This window comes from Gorilla gorilla, chromosome 18 (assembly GCF_029281585.2).
Source record: "Gorilla gorilla gorilla isolate KB3781 chromosome 18, NHGRI_mGorGor1-v2.1_pri, whole genome shotgun sequence".
Classification (NCBI taxonomy): Eukaryota; Metazoa; Chordata; class Mammalia; order Primates; family Hominidae; genus Gorilla; species Gorilla gorilla.
Genome location: NC_073242.2, coordinates 36,268,695 through 36,283,210, shown reverse-complemented (window position 1 = coordinate 36,283,210; position 14,516 = coordinate 36,268,695). Strand labels below are relative to the sequence as shown.

The window sequence follows — 14,516 nt, the reverse complement described above, 5'->3', positions numbered from 1 at the left end:
CGTGATGCTCTCAAGATTTCACTCCCATATGGCAGCATGGGTGGAAATGAACACAGAGCCCAGATGTCTCTACCACTTCCTTTGAGAAGTCAGATCTGGACAGAAAACACAGGCTGGGAACTCAGGATGCAGGTCCCAGCCCAGCCTGCTTGGGGAGTGTGAGCAGAAAACTAAGAGTCCCAGTAAGTGCCCCTTTTCTTATCCTTTCCTTTTCTCTTTTCTTTTTTTGAGATAGAGTATCACTCTGTCACCCAGGCTGGAGTGCAGTGGTGTTAACATGGCTCTCTATAGCCTTGACCTCCTGGGCTCAAGAGATCCTCCCACCTTTGCCTCCTAAAGTGCTGGGATTACAGGTGTGAGGCACCTCGCCTGGCCAGTTTTTACTTAGAAGGCACAGTCATGCTGGGCGTGGTGGCTCACGCCTGTAATCCCAACACTTTGGGAGGCTGAGATGGAAGGATCTCTTGAGCTCAGGCATTTGAGAACAGCCTGGGCAACATAGTGAGGCCCCCATCTCTACAAAAACAAAAATCAGCCAGGTGTGGTGGCGCGTGCCTGTAGTCTCAGCTACTTGAGAGGCTATGGCGGGAGGATCACTTGAGCCAGGGAGACTGAGGCTGCAGTGACCCATGATTGCGCCACTGCACTCCAACTTGGGCGACAGAGTGAGACTCTGTCTCAAAAAGAAAAACAAAAAAGAAGGTACAATTGGCACTTAGTGACTGTGTGTTGAGTGCCTTCTGTTGAAGGGACTGTGCTAGGTAATAAGGGAATTCCACGATGACGAAAGCTGACCCCATTCATTCATTCATTCAGCAAACACCCTCCTGAAGCCTCTGTGGGTTTTTGTGCTGGGCTCCAGTGATACAGCTGAGTCAGGGCCCACATTCGACGTGGGAAGAGAGTAATTGGCACTATGACAGAGGAAGCCCAGAGGCACCACCTCACCTAGGCTGGTTGGTGATATGCCAGGAAATGTTCCTGGGAGGAGATGGCTGTGCTTCCCATAGCCTACGAATTGGTGTTGGGGGAGATTTTCAGGCAGAGGAAACAGCAAAGGAGTCTTGCTTCATAGAAAGAATAAAAGACACTTTGGGAGGCTGAGGCGGGCAGATCACCTGAGGTCAGGAGTTCAAGACCAGCCCAGCCAACATGGTGAAACCCTGTCTCTACTAAAAATACAAAAATTAGTTGGGCATGGTGGTGGGCACCTGTAATCCCAGCTACTCGGGAGATTGAGGCAGGAGAATCGCTTGAACCCGGGAGGTGGAGGTTGCAGTGAGCCGAGATCGTGCCACTGCACTGCAGCCTGGTCGACAGAGTGAGACATTCTGTCTCAAAAACAAAAACAAAACAAAACAAAAAAACTAGATAAGGAAGAATGGGAGACAGATGCAGCCGAGAAGTGGGGTCAAATCTGGGAGGGCCACAGAGGCCACCAGAGCAGCTTGAGATACATTCTGTGGCACTGAGGAGCCACAGAAAGTTCTTGAGCAAGTGCAGTGCTGTTTGCCAGGTGCTATCAGAAGGTATCTTTGCAAAGCAGTGTGGATGTGACCTGGTTGGGGGACACAGCTAGACACTAGAGATCTGTTGGGCATTTTTTCCTAAGTGAGGGTCACTGGGAGCTGGGACCAAGGTGGTGACCTTGGAATTAGGAAGAAAGACACGAGAGGCTTCTGACATAGAATCTGCAGCTTGGTGACTACCAGTATGAGCCAGTAAGACCCAGAGGTTCCAGTATGGAGAGCCGGAGCCAGGGGACCTGATGCCCACCAAGGGGTGATCAGGAGTAGGAGGGTGTGAAGGCCATGGGTGATCCATTCTGGGGAGCAGTGAGGCCAAGGAGAAGGTGCAGCTGGAGAGAGGAGGCCCTGCCAGTGAGGGAGGAGCAGAACCAGGTGAAGTGTGTCAAGCATAGAGCTGCTCTGGGCAGCCCCAGCGCTGGTGCTGGACACAGGGCAAGTGCTGTCTGCTATTTCTCTTTCTCATTGGCGCATTTAACAAATAGCTGCTAAGCGTTTACCATGCACTAGCTGTTATTCTCCATGCCAGAACATAGCAGGGGAAACAGACACAGGAACCCTCTTGGAGCTTACTTTCTACGAGGGAGAGACAGGTGATAAACCAGAACACGAATGAAGCAAGGGACTGCGAATGCAAATACTAAGGCTTATGAAGGAGCTCGAACAGCGATGTGCAGAAAGAGCCTGCTGCAGACGGACACTGAGGCTGCGCCATGTTGAGAAAGAGCCACAGGGAACAGGGTTAGGGGACAGGGAGTGGGGAAGGGCAGGGTTCAAAGGCTTGGGGCTGGGGTCGGGGAGAGTAGGGGGTAGAGACGTTTCCAAAGAAAGGGAACAGCAAGTGGGATGTTCCAAGCTAGGGATGAGTTCCCACAAGGTGCAGAAAGGACATCTGTAGCTGTGCTGAGACACCAAGTGGAGAAGATTGACAGATGGGCTTAGGGAGGGGGAGGCGCTCCCACAAGGCTTTCGCTTCCCATGATGCTAAGTATCTTTTCTTCCTTCTCTTTCTAACCCCCACCCCGACACCACGTCTTCTTTCTTTGTGACAGGGTCTCGCTTTCTCTCCTGGGCTGGAGTGCAATGGTGCAATCATGGTTCACTGCAGGCTTGATCTCCCAGGCTCAAGTCATCCTCCCACTTCAGCCTCCCAAGTAGCTGGGATCACAGGTGCACACCACCGCACTCAGCTAATTTTTTTTCCAGACAGGGTCTCACTATGTTGCCCAGGCTGGTTTCAAACTCCTGGGCTCAAGAAGTCCCCCTGCCTCAGCCTCGCAAAGTGCTGGGATTACAGGTGTGAGCCACTGCACCCAGCTCCATGATTCTCAGTATGTTGGGACATCACTGGGTTGTCTTTGTTTTTGTTTTGTGGTAAATATACATAATATACAATTTATCATTTAGACTATTTTTGAGTGTACAGTACAGTTCAGTGGCAAAATGTGTAATAGTACTATTGTAGAACCATCACAGCCCTCCATCTCCAAATTTTTTTTTCTTTTTTGAGACAGAGGAGTCTCACTCTGTCATCTAGGCTGGAATGCAGTCTTGGGATCTCAGGTCACTGCAGCCTCTGCCTCCTGGGTTCAAGCAATTCTCCTGCCTCAGCCTCCTGAGTAGCTGGGATTACAGGTGCGCGCCACCACGCCCAGGTAATTTTTGCATTTCTAGTAGAGACAGGGTTTCACCATGTTTGCCAGGCTGGTCTCGAACTCCTGACCTCATGATCCACCTGCCTCGGCCTCCCAAAGTGCTGGGATTACAGGCATGAGGCACAGCATCTGGCCTGGGAAGTTTTTTTTAATGTGAAAAAATTTTTTTAGACATGGGGTCTCACTGTTGCCCAGGCTGGAGTGTAGTGGCATGATTGTAGCTCACTGCAGCCTCAAACACCTGGGCTCAGGCAATCCTCCTGCCTCAGCCTCCCAAAGCACTGGGACTACAGACATGTGGTACAGACATGTGCTACCGTGCCCCCCGGCAGACTACATTTCTTTATTGAAGGCTGCCCTGAACCTTAAATTTGCCAAAGGGGACCGTCAAGGGAAATGGAGAAGGCTGTTTGTTTTTTTTTTTTCCATAGAGCTTCTCATGGGAATACCGTTCTGCAGAATACACTCTGAGAATGCTGAAGCCAGAGAGATGAGGGGACATAATTTTTTTCTTTTTTTCCAAGACACAGTCTTGCTCTGTCGCCCATGCCGGAGTGCAGTGGTGTGATCTTGGCTCACTGCAACCTCCGCCTCCTGGGTTGAAGCGATTCTCCTGCCTCAGCCTCCAGAGTAGCTGGCATTACAAATGCACACCACCACACCCAGCTAATTTTTGTATTTTTAGTAGAGACGAGGTTTCACCATGTTGGCCATGCTGGTCTTGAACTTCTGACCTCGTGATCCACCCACCTTAGCCTCCCAAAGTGCTGGGATTACAGGCATGAGCCACAGCACCTGACCCAAGGAGGGGACATAATTAAGATCATGAAGCTGAGTCAGTGGCAGAAGTAGACCTAGAACCCAAATCTCCTATTTCCCAGGCACTGCTCTTCCTGTTTTCACTACACCAGGCTGCAGTGACAGATGGACGGCAAAGGCAAAAGGCTGGAGGCCCAGAGGCCAGCTAGGAGGCCCCTGGCCTAACTCAGCAAGGGCCTGAGCAAGAGGGGACAGCGGTGAGAGATGCTACAGGGGACCCTTTGTGAAGCGTTTGTCACCCATCCTGGGCAATTTCACACACTTCCTAGATATCTGAACAACCCCCCATTACATGACCCCTAAACAACCCTCTTATTTTTAGTACTTATCATAGTCTGTCATTTATATTTTTCTTCTTTACATTTATTTATTTATTTATTTTGAGATGGAGTTTCGCTCTTGTTGCCCAGGCTGGAGTGCAATGGCACGATCTTGGCTCACTGCAACCTCCGCCTCCCAGGTTCAAGCGATTCTCCTGTCTCAGCCTCCTGGGTGGCTGGGATTACAAGTGCATGCCACCATGCCCCGCTAATTTTTGTATTTTTCATAGAGATGGGGTTTCATCATCTTTCTCAAGGTGGTCTCAAACTCCTGACCTCAGGTGATCCACCAGCCTCGGCCTCCCAAAGTGCTGGGATTACAGGCATGACCTACCGTGCCTGGCCTTATTTATTATTATTGTTTTTTGAGATGGAGTCTCGCTCTGTGGCCCAGGCTGGAGTGCAGTGTGTGATCTCTGGTCACTGCAACCTCCACCTCCAGGTTCAAGCGATTCTCCTGCCTCAGTGTTCTGAGTAGCTGGTACTACAGGCACATGCCACCATGCCTATCTAATTTTTGTATTTTTAGTAGAGACAGGATTTCATCATGTTGGCCAGACTGGTCTCGAACTCCTGACCTCAAGTTATCTGCCTGCCTCAGCCTCTCAAACTGTATATTTTTCCTCTTTACATTTACATGGCAGTGTAGTAACCTAGCCTAAAATCCCACCTCTCTCTAGTTGCTAAGGTTTTGCCTTCAATAATTTGAGGCATTCCAGCCTGGCTTCTGGGGTCAGTGAGCCAAGATCATGCCATTGCACTCCCGCCTGGGGCACAAGAGCAAAACTCCCTCTCAAGAGTAGAGAGTAGAGGCCGGGTGCAGTGGCTCACGCCTGTAATCCCAGCACTCTGGGAGACCCAGGCGGGTGGATTTCCTGAGGTCAGGAGTTCGAGACCAGCTTCGCCAACATGGTGAAACCCCCTCTCTACTAAAGATACAAAAAATTAGCTGGGCGTGGTGGCAGGCACCTGTATTCCCAGCTACTCAGGAGGCTGAGGCAGGAGAATCGCTTGAACCCGGGAGGCGGAGGTTGCAGTGAGCCGAGATTGCACCATTGTACTCCAGTCTGGACAACAAGAGCGAAACTCCGTCTCAAAAAAAAGAGAGAGTGTGTAGAGTGGAATAGAATAGAATAGAAAAAAATTTAAAAAGAACTAAAATAAAATAATAAAATAAAGACTTGGCCCCGGGCGCTGTGGCTCATGCCTGTAATCCCAGCACTTTGGGAGGCCAAGGCGGGGGGATCACGAGGTCAGGAGATCGCGACCATCCTGGCCAACATGGTGAAACCCCGTCTCTACTAAAAATACAAACATTAGCTGGACGTGGTGGCGCGTGCCCGTAATCCCAGCTACTCGGGAGGCTGAAGCAGGAGAATTGCTTGAACCAGAGGCAGAAGTTGCAGTGAACGGAGATCGCGCCACTGCACTCTAGCCTGGCGACAAAGTGAGACTCTGTCTCAAAAAAAAAAAAAAAGACTCCTCGTCACTGACTGGGCCTCCTCGAAGGGCCTCCTCTAAGGGACTGGGAAGGGGACGTCAGGCCCTCGGTGGTCGAGAATCTTGGACCGGTTTCCCCTCCCCTGCAGCCTTTGCTGCCACCTGCCTGAGCCCAGGTCAAAGCGGCCGCACCCATCTTAACTACGGGCAAGAGGCGCTGCCAAGGCCGCCTGGGAGGAACAGCAAGAGAAGACTTTTCCAGCAGGAACAAACTAGGTCAGCAACACCGGATCGATATTCAAGCTGTTCAATGCCTTTCTCTAAAATGAAGAGAAGCTGGACTGTCGCCAGCCATCTTTTCTTCTTTTTTTTTTTTTTTTTTTTTGAGACAAGAATCTCACTCTGTCACCCAGGCTGGAGTGCAGTGGCACGACCTCAGCTCACTTCAACCTCTGCTTCCCGGGTTCAAGCGCTTCTCCTGCCTCAGCCTCCCAAGTAGCTGGGATTACAGGCGTGTGCCACCATGCCCGGCTAATTTTTGTATTTTTAGTAGAGACGGAGTTTCACCATGTTGGTCAGGCTGGTCTTGAATTCCTCACCTCAAGTGATCCACCCGCCTCGGCCTCCCAAAGTGGTGGGATTACAGACGTGAGCCACCGTGCCCAGCCGCCAGCCATCTTTTCTAAGAGCGCTTTCATTTTTCTGGACTCCGGAACCACAGAGTTGCTCGCCGTCCTCTCTAGGCCCCACCCGAAGCTACTACCGGTCGTCGAGCCGTCCGTGGAACCTCCTGCACCCTATTCCCAGGGCAAATCCCCAGCGTCCCTCCGGGAGCCGCGGAGCCACTGGCCGCGCTCATGGCTCCAAGCCAATGAACCAGGGAAGGCGGAAGGGACGGAGACTGGGAAAGTGTCTGAGGACCGAGAGCTCCGCGGAAACGGCCGACTGCCGCTTCCTGGCGCAGTGGGGGTGTCTGCGGTATAGGGATGTTCGCGTCCTGATCCGGGACGCGATGCCGCTACCTGCGGCCACCTAGACGCGCTCAGCGGCGCCCGCCCCACCCGGATCCCCGAAAAGGGAAAGAAGTGGCTCTCCTCACTTATGCGGCAGGTTGAGCTGTTTCCTGAGATTCCCGCCAGATCACCCTCCCTGAAGTTCCCTCCAGGCTCCTCCACAGGGGCTCCCCTGGACCTCCTGTAAAACATTCACAGCCTGGTATACTGATATATTCTGAGTTAAAAACAGAGAAATTGTAGTTTCAGAAGGAGCAATCCGACCTGTTTCTTCTGCATGGAGCATGCCAGAAACCTTACTCTGGGGGAGTATCCTTCTGTACCAGGGCAAGAAAACAGCCCTGAGAAGCCACAAGGGACCAGAATAAACATACGTAACAAAGTAATCTGTATCTTGTACCTACCTGTTTGACAACCCCCCCATACATATTCTAGTTACTCACTGCCCTAGCCAAATTTTCTTTGTCCTGTCATTTCTTTTTTCTTTTATTCTTTCTTTCTTTTATTTTTTATTTTTGAGACCGAGTCTTGCTCTGTCGCCCAGGCTGGAGTGCAGTGGCGCAATCTCGGCTCACTACAACCTCTGCCTCCTGGGTTCAAGCTATTCTCCTGCCTCAGCCTCCCAAGTAGTTGGGACTACAGGCACGCACCACCATGCCTGGCTCATTTTTGTATTTTCAGTAGAGACGGGGTTTCACCATGTTGGCCAGGATGGTCTCGATCTCTTGACCTCGTGATCCGGCCACCTCAGCCTCCCAAAGTGCTGGGATTACAGGCATGAGCCACCGGGCCGGCCCTCTTTTTTTTTTTTTTTTTTTTTTTAAATGAAGTCTCTCTCCCGCCCAGGCTGGAGTGTAGTGGCGCAATCTTGGCTCACTGCCACCTCTGCCTCCCAGGTTCAAGTGAGTCTCCTGCCTCAGCCTCCTGAGTAGCTGGGATTACAGGAACCCACCACCACCCCCAGCTACCTTTTTTTTTTAATTTTTAGTAAGGACGGGGTTTCCTGACCTCAAATGATCTGCCCACCTCGGCCTCCCAAAGTGCTGGGATTACAGGCATGAGCCACCGCATCTGCCCACTGAAATCTTATTGTTCTTTGTCTAAAAAATATAAAAGCACCTGGCTTTGGGCACTTTTTCTGACTTCCCTCTCTTATGAAGATCCCCATGTACATGTAAAACTAATACAATTGGTATAATTTTCTCGTTTGTCCACTGTCAATTCATTTGTTCTTATTTTACTTTAGTTTTTTTTTATTTTTTCTTTTTGAAGATAGGGTTTCACTAACTTGCCCAGGCTGACCTCATACTCTTGGGCTCAAGGGATCCTCCTGCCTTTGCCTCCCAGTAGTTAGCATTACAGGCGATTCTCAATCTGGGCCTAGATTCAACTAAAGAGCCCACCAAGAGCTAAAAGGCGGTTGGAGGCAACTCTGACTCCCATACACAGTAAGGGAGGAGACCATCCCTCATATTGTCTTACGCCCAATTTCTGCCTCCAAAGAAAGAAGTAAAAACTCAAAGGCAGAAATGAAATCCACAGGCAGACAGCCTGGCGCCACACCCTGGGCCTGGTAAAGATCGACCCCTGACCTAATCAGTTTTGTTATTTATAGATTACAGACATTGTATAGAAAAGCACTGTGAAAATCCCTGTCCTGTCCTGTCCTGTTCTAATTACCAGCGCCTGCAGCACCCAGTCACATATCCCCTGCTTGCTCAATGGATCACGACCCTCTCACGGGGACCCCCTTAGAGTTGTGAGCCCTTAAAAGGGACAGGGATTGCTCACTCGGGGAGTCGGTTTTTGAGATGTGAGTCTTGCCGATGCTCCCAGCCGAATAAAACCCTTCCTTCAACTCGGTGTCTGAGAGGTTTTGTCTGTGGCTTGTCCTGCTACAACAGGACATGTATGAAGTCACGTGGAGCACAGAATAGACCATCAGAAAGTGAGAGAGAGGTCTGGGGGAAAGTTGGTGACATTTACTAGATAAAGACCCTAGGGGAAGCAGATTGGGGCAAGAAAGGGATGAGTTGGATTTGAGCAGAGGAGCCTTGGGCCATCCGTCCAGGGGCAGGATGTGAGGGGAGCTGAGAGCCCGGCTGCAGCAATTGGGAGGCGTCCTGAGCAGCACATGGGAGAAGCTCCTAGAAGAGAGGACCCTGTGACTTTCTCAACCTTACCCTACTCTCCCCACTGCCTCCGCCATCTAGAAACTTCCAGAATTTCAGGCCCCAGCAAGCCTACGATGGAGGAGGTTCTCCTGTATCCACTCCTTTTTCTTTCTTTTTTATTTTTGAGACGGAGTTTCGCTCTGTCACCCAGGCTGGAGTGCGGTGAGGCGATCTCGGCTCACTGCAAACTCCGCCTCGCGCATTCAAGCGATACTCCTGCCTCAGCCTCCCCAGTAGCTGGGATTACAGGTGCACGCCACCACACCTGGCTGTTTTTTTGTGCGTTTTTAGTGGAGACGGGGTTTCACCATGTTGGTGAGGCTGGTCTCGAACTTCTGACCTCAGTTGTTCCGCTGGCCTCGGCCTCCCAAACTGCTGATTACAAGCGTGAGCCACTGCGCCACGCCCACTCCATTGGTTTTTTACACTCAACATTGGGAAGAGACTGCTGTTGCCCTGTTTCTGAGATAACAAGGACAAAACGAGAGAGTGATGAGCTGGAGCCCGATTATAAAACGGTCCACAGACGAAAACTAATATCTGAGTTCAGTAAGGCCGAGAGGCCAGCTCACTCCCGCGGGGCGCTCTTTTGTTCGTGCAAACCGGGGCGGAGCTCTCTGCTGCACCGCCTCGCCGGGCCGGGGCGGAGCTCTCTGCTGCACAGCCTCGCCGGGCCGCGGACTAAACATGCGCGGCTAGTTTTCAAGGCCGGCCTCTGTATTAGTCACCGCGGCCATTTTGGATGAGGGTACGGAGAGAACGCGGACTGGAGATACCGGGGGCGTTGTCTTGGGCACGACTGCGTAGGGGCAAAGGTCGAGTACCCGCGCCGCCGCCATTTTTTATGAGGGCATATTCCATTTCTGATTATACACCCGCTGCCATCGGCACCGTTAGTTTCCATGCCCTTTAGTACGCCCTCGGGGGCCCTAGTAACCTCCCTCCTTCCCTTGGACCCGGGCCGGGGAGGCTTTCTCGGGCGCAGGAGGTTCCGCAGGCCCAGGCCAGGCCAGGGGAGGCAGCCGATCCGTCGTCGGGGTTGACAGTCACCATGGCGCAGCCTCTGGCCCCGCTCCCTCCCCGGGACCCAAACGGGGCCGGACCCGAGTGGAGGGAGCCGGGGGCTGTGAGCTTCGCGGACGTGGCCGTGTACTTCTGCCGGGAGGAGTGGGGCTGCTTGCGGCCAGCGCAGAGGACCCTGTACCGGGACGTGATGCGGGAGACCTACGGCCACCTGAGCGCTCTCGGTGAGAGCCCCACCTGCTCGCCTGAGCCCTGCGCCCCCACAGGCCCTGCCGCGCCTCTGGGAGCTGCGCGTGAAGTTGGGGGCCCCGGGGCCGGGCAGGTGGCCTCCCCGCAGCGTGGGGTTTGCGTTCTTCTTCCCTAGGAATCGGAGGCAAGAAGCCAGCTCTCATCTCCTGGGTGGAGGAGGAGGCCGAACTGTGGGGTCCGGCTGCCCAGGATCCGGAGGTGGCGAAGTGTCCGACACAAACGGACCCAGGTGGAGTATCGGGTGCTCAGTCCCATGGGGACTTATCTGTTCCTGTCCCATCCCGGTACCCTCTGCCACCTCCAGCTACCTGCTTAGCAGTTTCCTCTCTGAACTGCCTTCTCAACTGCGACGACGAGGCTGAGCCCCTGCGTGGCTCCCGGATGCAGCCTAGAAAGGAGCTGTGATGGGGGCTCTGGCCCTGCCATACCCGCCTCTGAGTCCTCACCTCTGCGTGGTCACTACACTCTGGGGGCTTTTTTTGGTGTTTTTGTTTTAGAGACAGGGTCTCGCTTTGTTGCCTAGGCTGAGTGCAGTGGCGGCATCATAGCTCACTGTAGCCTGGAACTCCCGGGCTTAAGCAGTCCTCCCACCTGGGCCTCCAGAGTAGCTAAGACTGTACAGGTGCTCGCCACGAAGCCTGGGTAATTTTTTTTTTTTAGACAGAGTTTTACTCCGTTGCCCAGGCTGGAGTGCAGTGGTGCCATCTCAGTTCACTGCAACCTCCCACTCCCAGGTTCAAGCAATTCTCCTGTCTCAACCTCCCAAGTAGCTGGGATTACAGGCGCCCGCCACCACGCCTGCTTAATTTTTTTTTTTTTTTTTTTTTGAGACAGAGTCTCGCTCTGTCGCGCAGGCTGGAGTGCAGTGGCGCCATCTCGGCTCAGTGCAAGCTCCGCCTCCCTGGTTCACGCCATTCTCCCGCCTCAGCCTCCCCAGTAGCTGGGACTACAGGCGCCCGCCACCACGCCCGGCTAATTTTGTTTTTGTGTTTTTAGTAGAGATGGGGTTTCACCATGTTACCAGGCTGGTCTCGAACTTCTGACTTTGTGATCTGCCCGCCTCGGCCTCCCAATGTGCTGGGATTACAGGCGTGAGCCACCGCGCCCAGCCAATTTTTTGTATTTTTAGTAGAGACAGGGTTTCACTATGTCGCCCAGGCTGGTCTTTAACTCCTGGGGCTAAGCGATTCGCCTGCTTCGGCCTTCCAAAGTGACCCACTGCGTCTGGCCTAATTGTTTTAAATTGTTATGTAATATATATATTTTATAGAGGGGGTCTTGGCTCTTGGTGTGTTGCCCAGGCTGGTCCTGAAATCCTAGGCTGATCCTCCTTCTCTACCTCCCAAAGCGCTGGGATTACCGCCTTGAGCCCCCACGCCCAGTCTCTTAAACTCTGTTGACTCTACCTCCACCTCAGGACCCACCCCTGCCGTTCACCTGCAGGCTGGTTCCTTTCTCCCCGTCCGCCTCCCTTTTTTTCCTTCATTTCTTGCCCTCAGCCTTTGCAGAGTATCCAGCCCCACTGAACTTGGCCATGCCCTCCTGGTTCTGCCTTTCTTGGTGCTGTTCCTGCTGCCTGGGACATCCTCAGGTGTCCGTTCCTCCTTCTGGATCAGGCCCAGATGTTCATGTCATCTCTGCCCTTCCCCCGCCGTGACACTTCCCCAGCCCCGAGGCGGAATGGACTGTTCTCTCCCTCCCGGCTCTGTCTGGCTCTGCAGCCGAGGAACAGGTGTCACTCCTCCATCTCCCAGGAGCAGCCGGGGATCTAGCAGGCCTGTCCCTGTCCACGCGGGCTGTGGGATTCAAGGACCAGGATGAGCCGAGCCTGAACTCTCCCCTCTTTATCTCTCAGCAGATTCCAGAAACAAGAAAAAGGAAAGACAAAGGGAAGGGACGGGAGCCCTGGAGAAGCCCGACCCTGTGGCCGCCGGGTCTCCTGGGCTGAAGTCTCCCCAAGCCCCCTCGGCCGGGCCCCCTTATGGTTGGGAGCAGCTGTCCAAGGCACCGCACCGGGGACGCCCCTCTCTTTGTGCCCACCCCCCTGTCCCCCGAGCGGACCAGCGTCACGGCTGCTACGTGTGCGGGAAGAGCTTCGCCTGGCGCTCCACACTGGTGGAGCACGTCTACAGCCACACTGGCGAGAAGCCCTTCCACTGCACTGACTGCGGCAAGGGCTTCGGCCACGCTTCCTCCCTGAGCAAACACCGGGCCATCCATCGTGGGGAGCGGCCCCACCGCTGTCCGGATTGTGGCCGGGCCTTCACGCAGCGCTCGGCGCTGACTTCGCACCTGCGCGTCCACACCGGCGAGAAACCCTACGGCTGCGCCGACTGTGGCCGCCGCTTCAGCCAGAGCTCTGCCCTCTACCAGCACCGGCGCGTGCACAGCGGCGAGACCCCCTTCCCCTGCCCGGACTGCGGCCGCGCCTTCGCCTACCCCTCGGACCTGCGGCGCCACGTGCGCACCCACACCGGCGAGAAGCCCTACCTGTGCCCGGACTGCGGGCGCTGCTTCCGCCAGAGCTCGGAGATGGCAGCCCACAGGCGCACCCACAGCGGCGAGAAGCCCTACCCCTGCCCGCAGTGCGGCCGCCGCTTCGGCCAGAAGTCAGCCGTGGCCAAACACCAGTGGGTTCATCGGCCCGGGGCCGGGGGCCACAGGGGCCGGGTCGCCGGGCGTCTGCCTGTGACCCTGACCCCTGGCCACGGAGACCTGGACCCGCCCGTGGGCTTCCAGCTGTACCCGGAGATATTCCAGGAGTGTGGGTGACGGCCTTAAAAGTGACTATCTAGACATTACGGGAGGCCCGAGATGGGCTCAGGGGCCCGAACCTCTGCGACGGCCTGCAGGGAGGTCCCAGAATCTACGGCAAGAGCTGGCCCTGGGGTGCGGACAGTCTGATCTTGGGCCCTTAGCAGCCTCCTCTGCCAGCACCTTGCTCTCCACTGCCCAGGGCTCTCCAAGGCCCCCTTTACTGAGGCAGGGCTGAGTTGAGAACCCCCAGACCTACATAAGGGGAACCAAAAGCTGTTTCTCAGCCCAGAGGTGCTAAGAGGACTGAGGTAGAGGAGAACCTTGTTTTACCCATTGTCTTTTTAAATTTTTTATCATTATTTTTATTCTTGTGACCCTCCCAGAACACAATACTCATTGTCTTTTTATTTATTTATTTATTTATTTCTGAGACAGCTTCCTGCTCTGTCACCCAGGCTGGAGTGCAGTGGTGTGAACAGGGCTAACTGCAGCCTCAACCTGCAGTGCTCAAGGAATCCTCTCCCATCAGCCTTCCAAATATCTGAGACTACAGGCGGGCAACACTACGGCCAGCTAATTTTTAAATTTTACATAGAGATGAGGTTCTCACTGTTGTCCAGGCTGGTCTCAAACTCCTTGGCTGAAGCGATCCTGTCGTCTCGGCTTCCGCAAGTGCTGGGATTACAGGCGTGAGCTACCACCATGCCTGGCTTCCATTGTCTTTGTGTGTGTGTGTGTGTGTGTGTGTGTGTGATGGGGTTTTGCTCTTGTTGCCCAGGCTGGAGTGCAATAGCGCAATCTCAGCTCACTGCAACCTCTGCCTCCAGAGTTCAAGCAATTCTCCTTCCTCAGCCTCCCAAGTAGCTGGGACTACAGGCACCCACCACCTCCATTGTCTTTTTACTGCCCAAGTTAAAATCCTGTGACTGATCGCGCCACTGCACTCCAGCCTGGGCGACAGAGCGAGACTCCGCCTCAAAAAAAAAAAAAAAAAAAAAAAATCCTGTGACTGTGTACTGGATCTGGCCTGCAGTTGTCATATTTATTGATCTGAGCCCAGGCAGTGTTTTTAAGTGATATGAGTTAGTAGTGAAAATTGAAAAGGATATTTTGCAACCAAATACAGGTTTTCTGGTGTCTTTTGAAAAATCCAAAGATTTGGCAACTCGACCTAGGCTCCGACAAAACCACAGTTGTTGGGAGCTGAGCTGGAGCCAGAACTCACAATTCACCGTGGCCTGGCCACCCATCCCCACCACTCCCGTGGGCTCCTGACCAAGCACCACGTGCCATTCATCATGGCTTGCTTTTAGTGTTTTTGGTGTTTATCTTAAAGTACAGCGAAGAAGAAAGGGAAGTATTTCTTAGACCCATGTCTCCGTCCAAACAGGCCTTTCCATCTGGCATTTCCCGCTCATTTATATGACTTGCTGAGTTCCTATGGTCATTTGAGTTTGCAAACAGTGGTCTGTAGCACTCAGGTTTTCTGGAGTTGGAGAGAAAGGGTGGCAAGAGAGAAGTAAAAGTTGGTTTTATTTTA

General features: G+C 53.5%; 1 protein-coding gene across 2 annotated transcripts; it reads left to right on the top strand.

Moving 5' to 3' along the window:
- Nucleotides 1–9,578: 9,578 nt before the first annotated feature.
- ZNF764 (zinc finger protein 764) lies at nucleotides 9,579–14,516 on the top strand. Of its 2 annotated transcripts, none has more exons than XM_019012632.3 (3): nucleotides 9,579–10,194; nucleotides 10,335–10,448; nucleotides 12,075–14,516. In XM_019012632.3, the coding sequence occupies exons 1-3, from the start codon at nucleotides 9,999–10,001 to the stop codon at nucleotides 12,989–12,991; spliced, it is 1,227 nt and encodes a 408-aa protein (XP_018868177.1). In that variant the 5' UTR covers nucleotides 9,579–9,998; the 3' UTR covers nucleotides 12,992–14,516. The 2 variants fall into 2 exon arrangements, with proteins under 2 accessions (XP_018868177.1, XP_004057555.1); XM_004057507.4 differs by having other exon boundaries at nucleotides 9,584–10,194; nucleotides 12,078–14,516.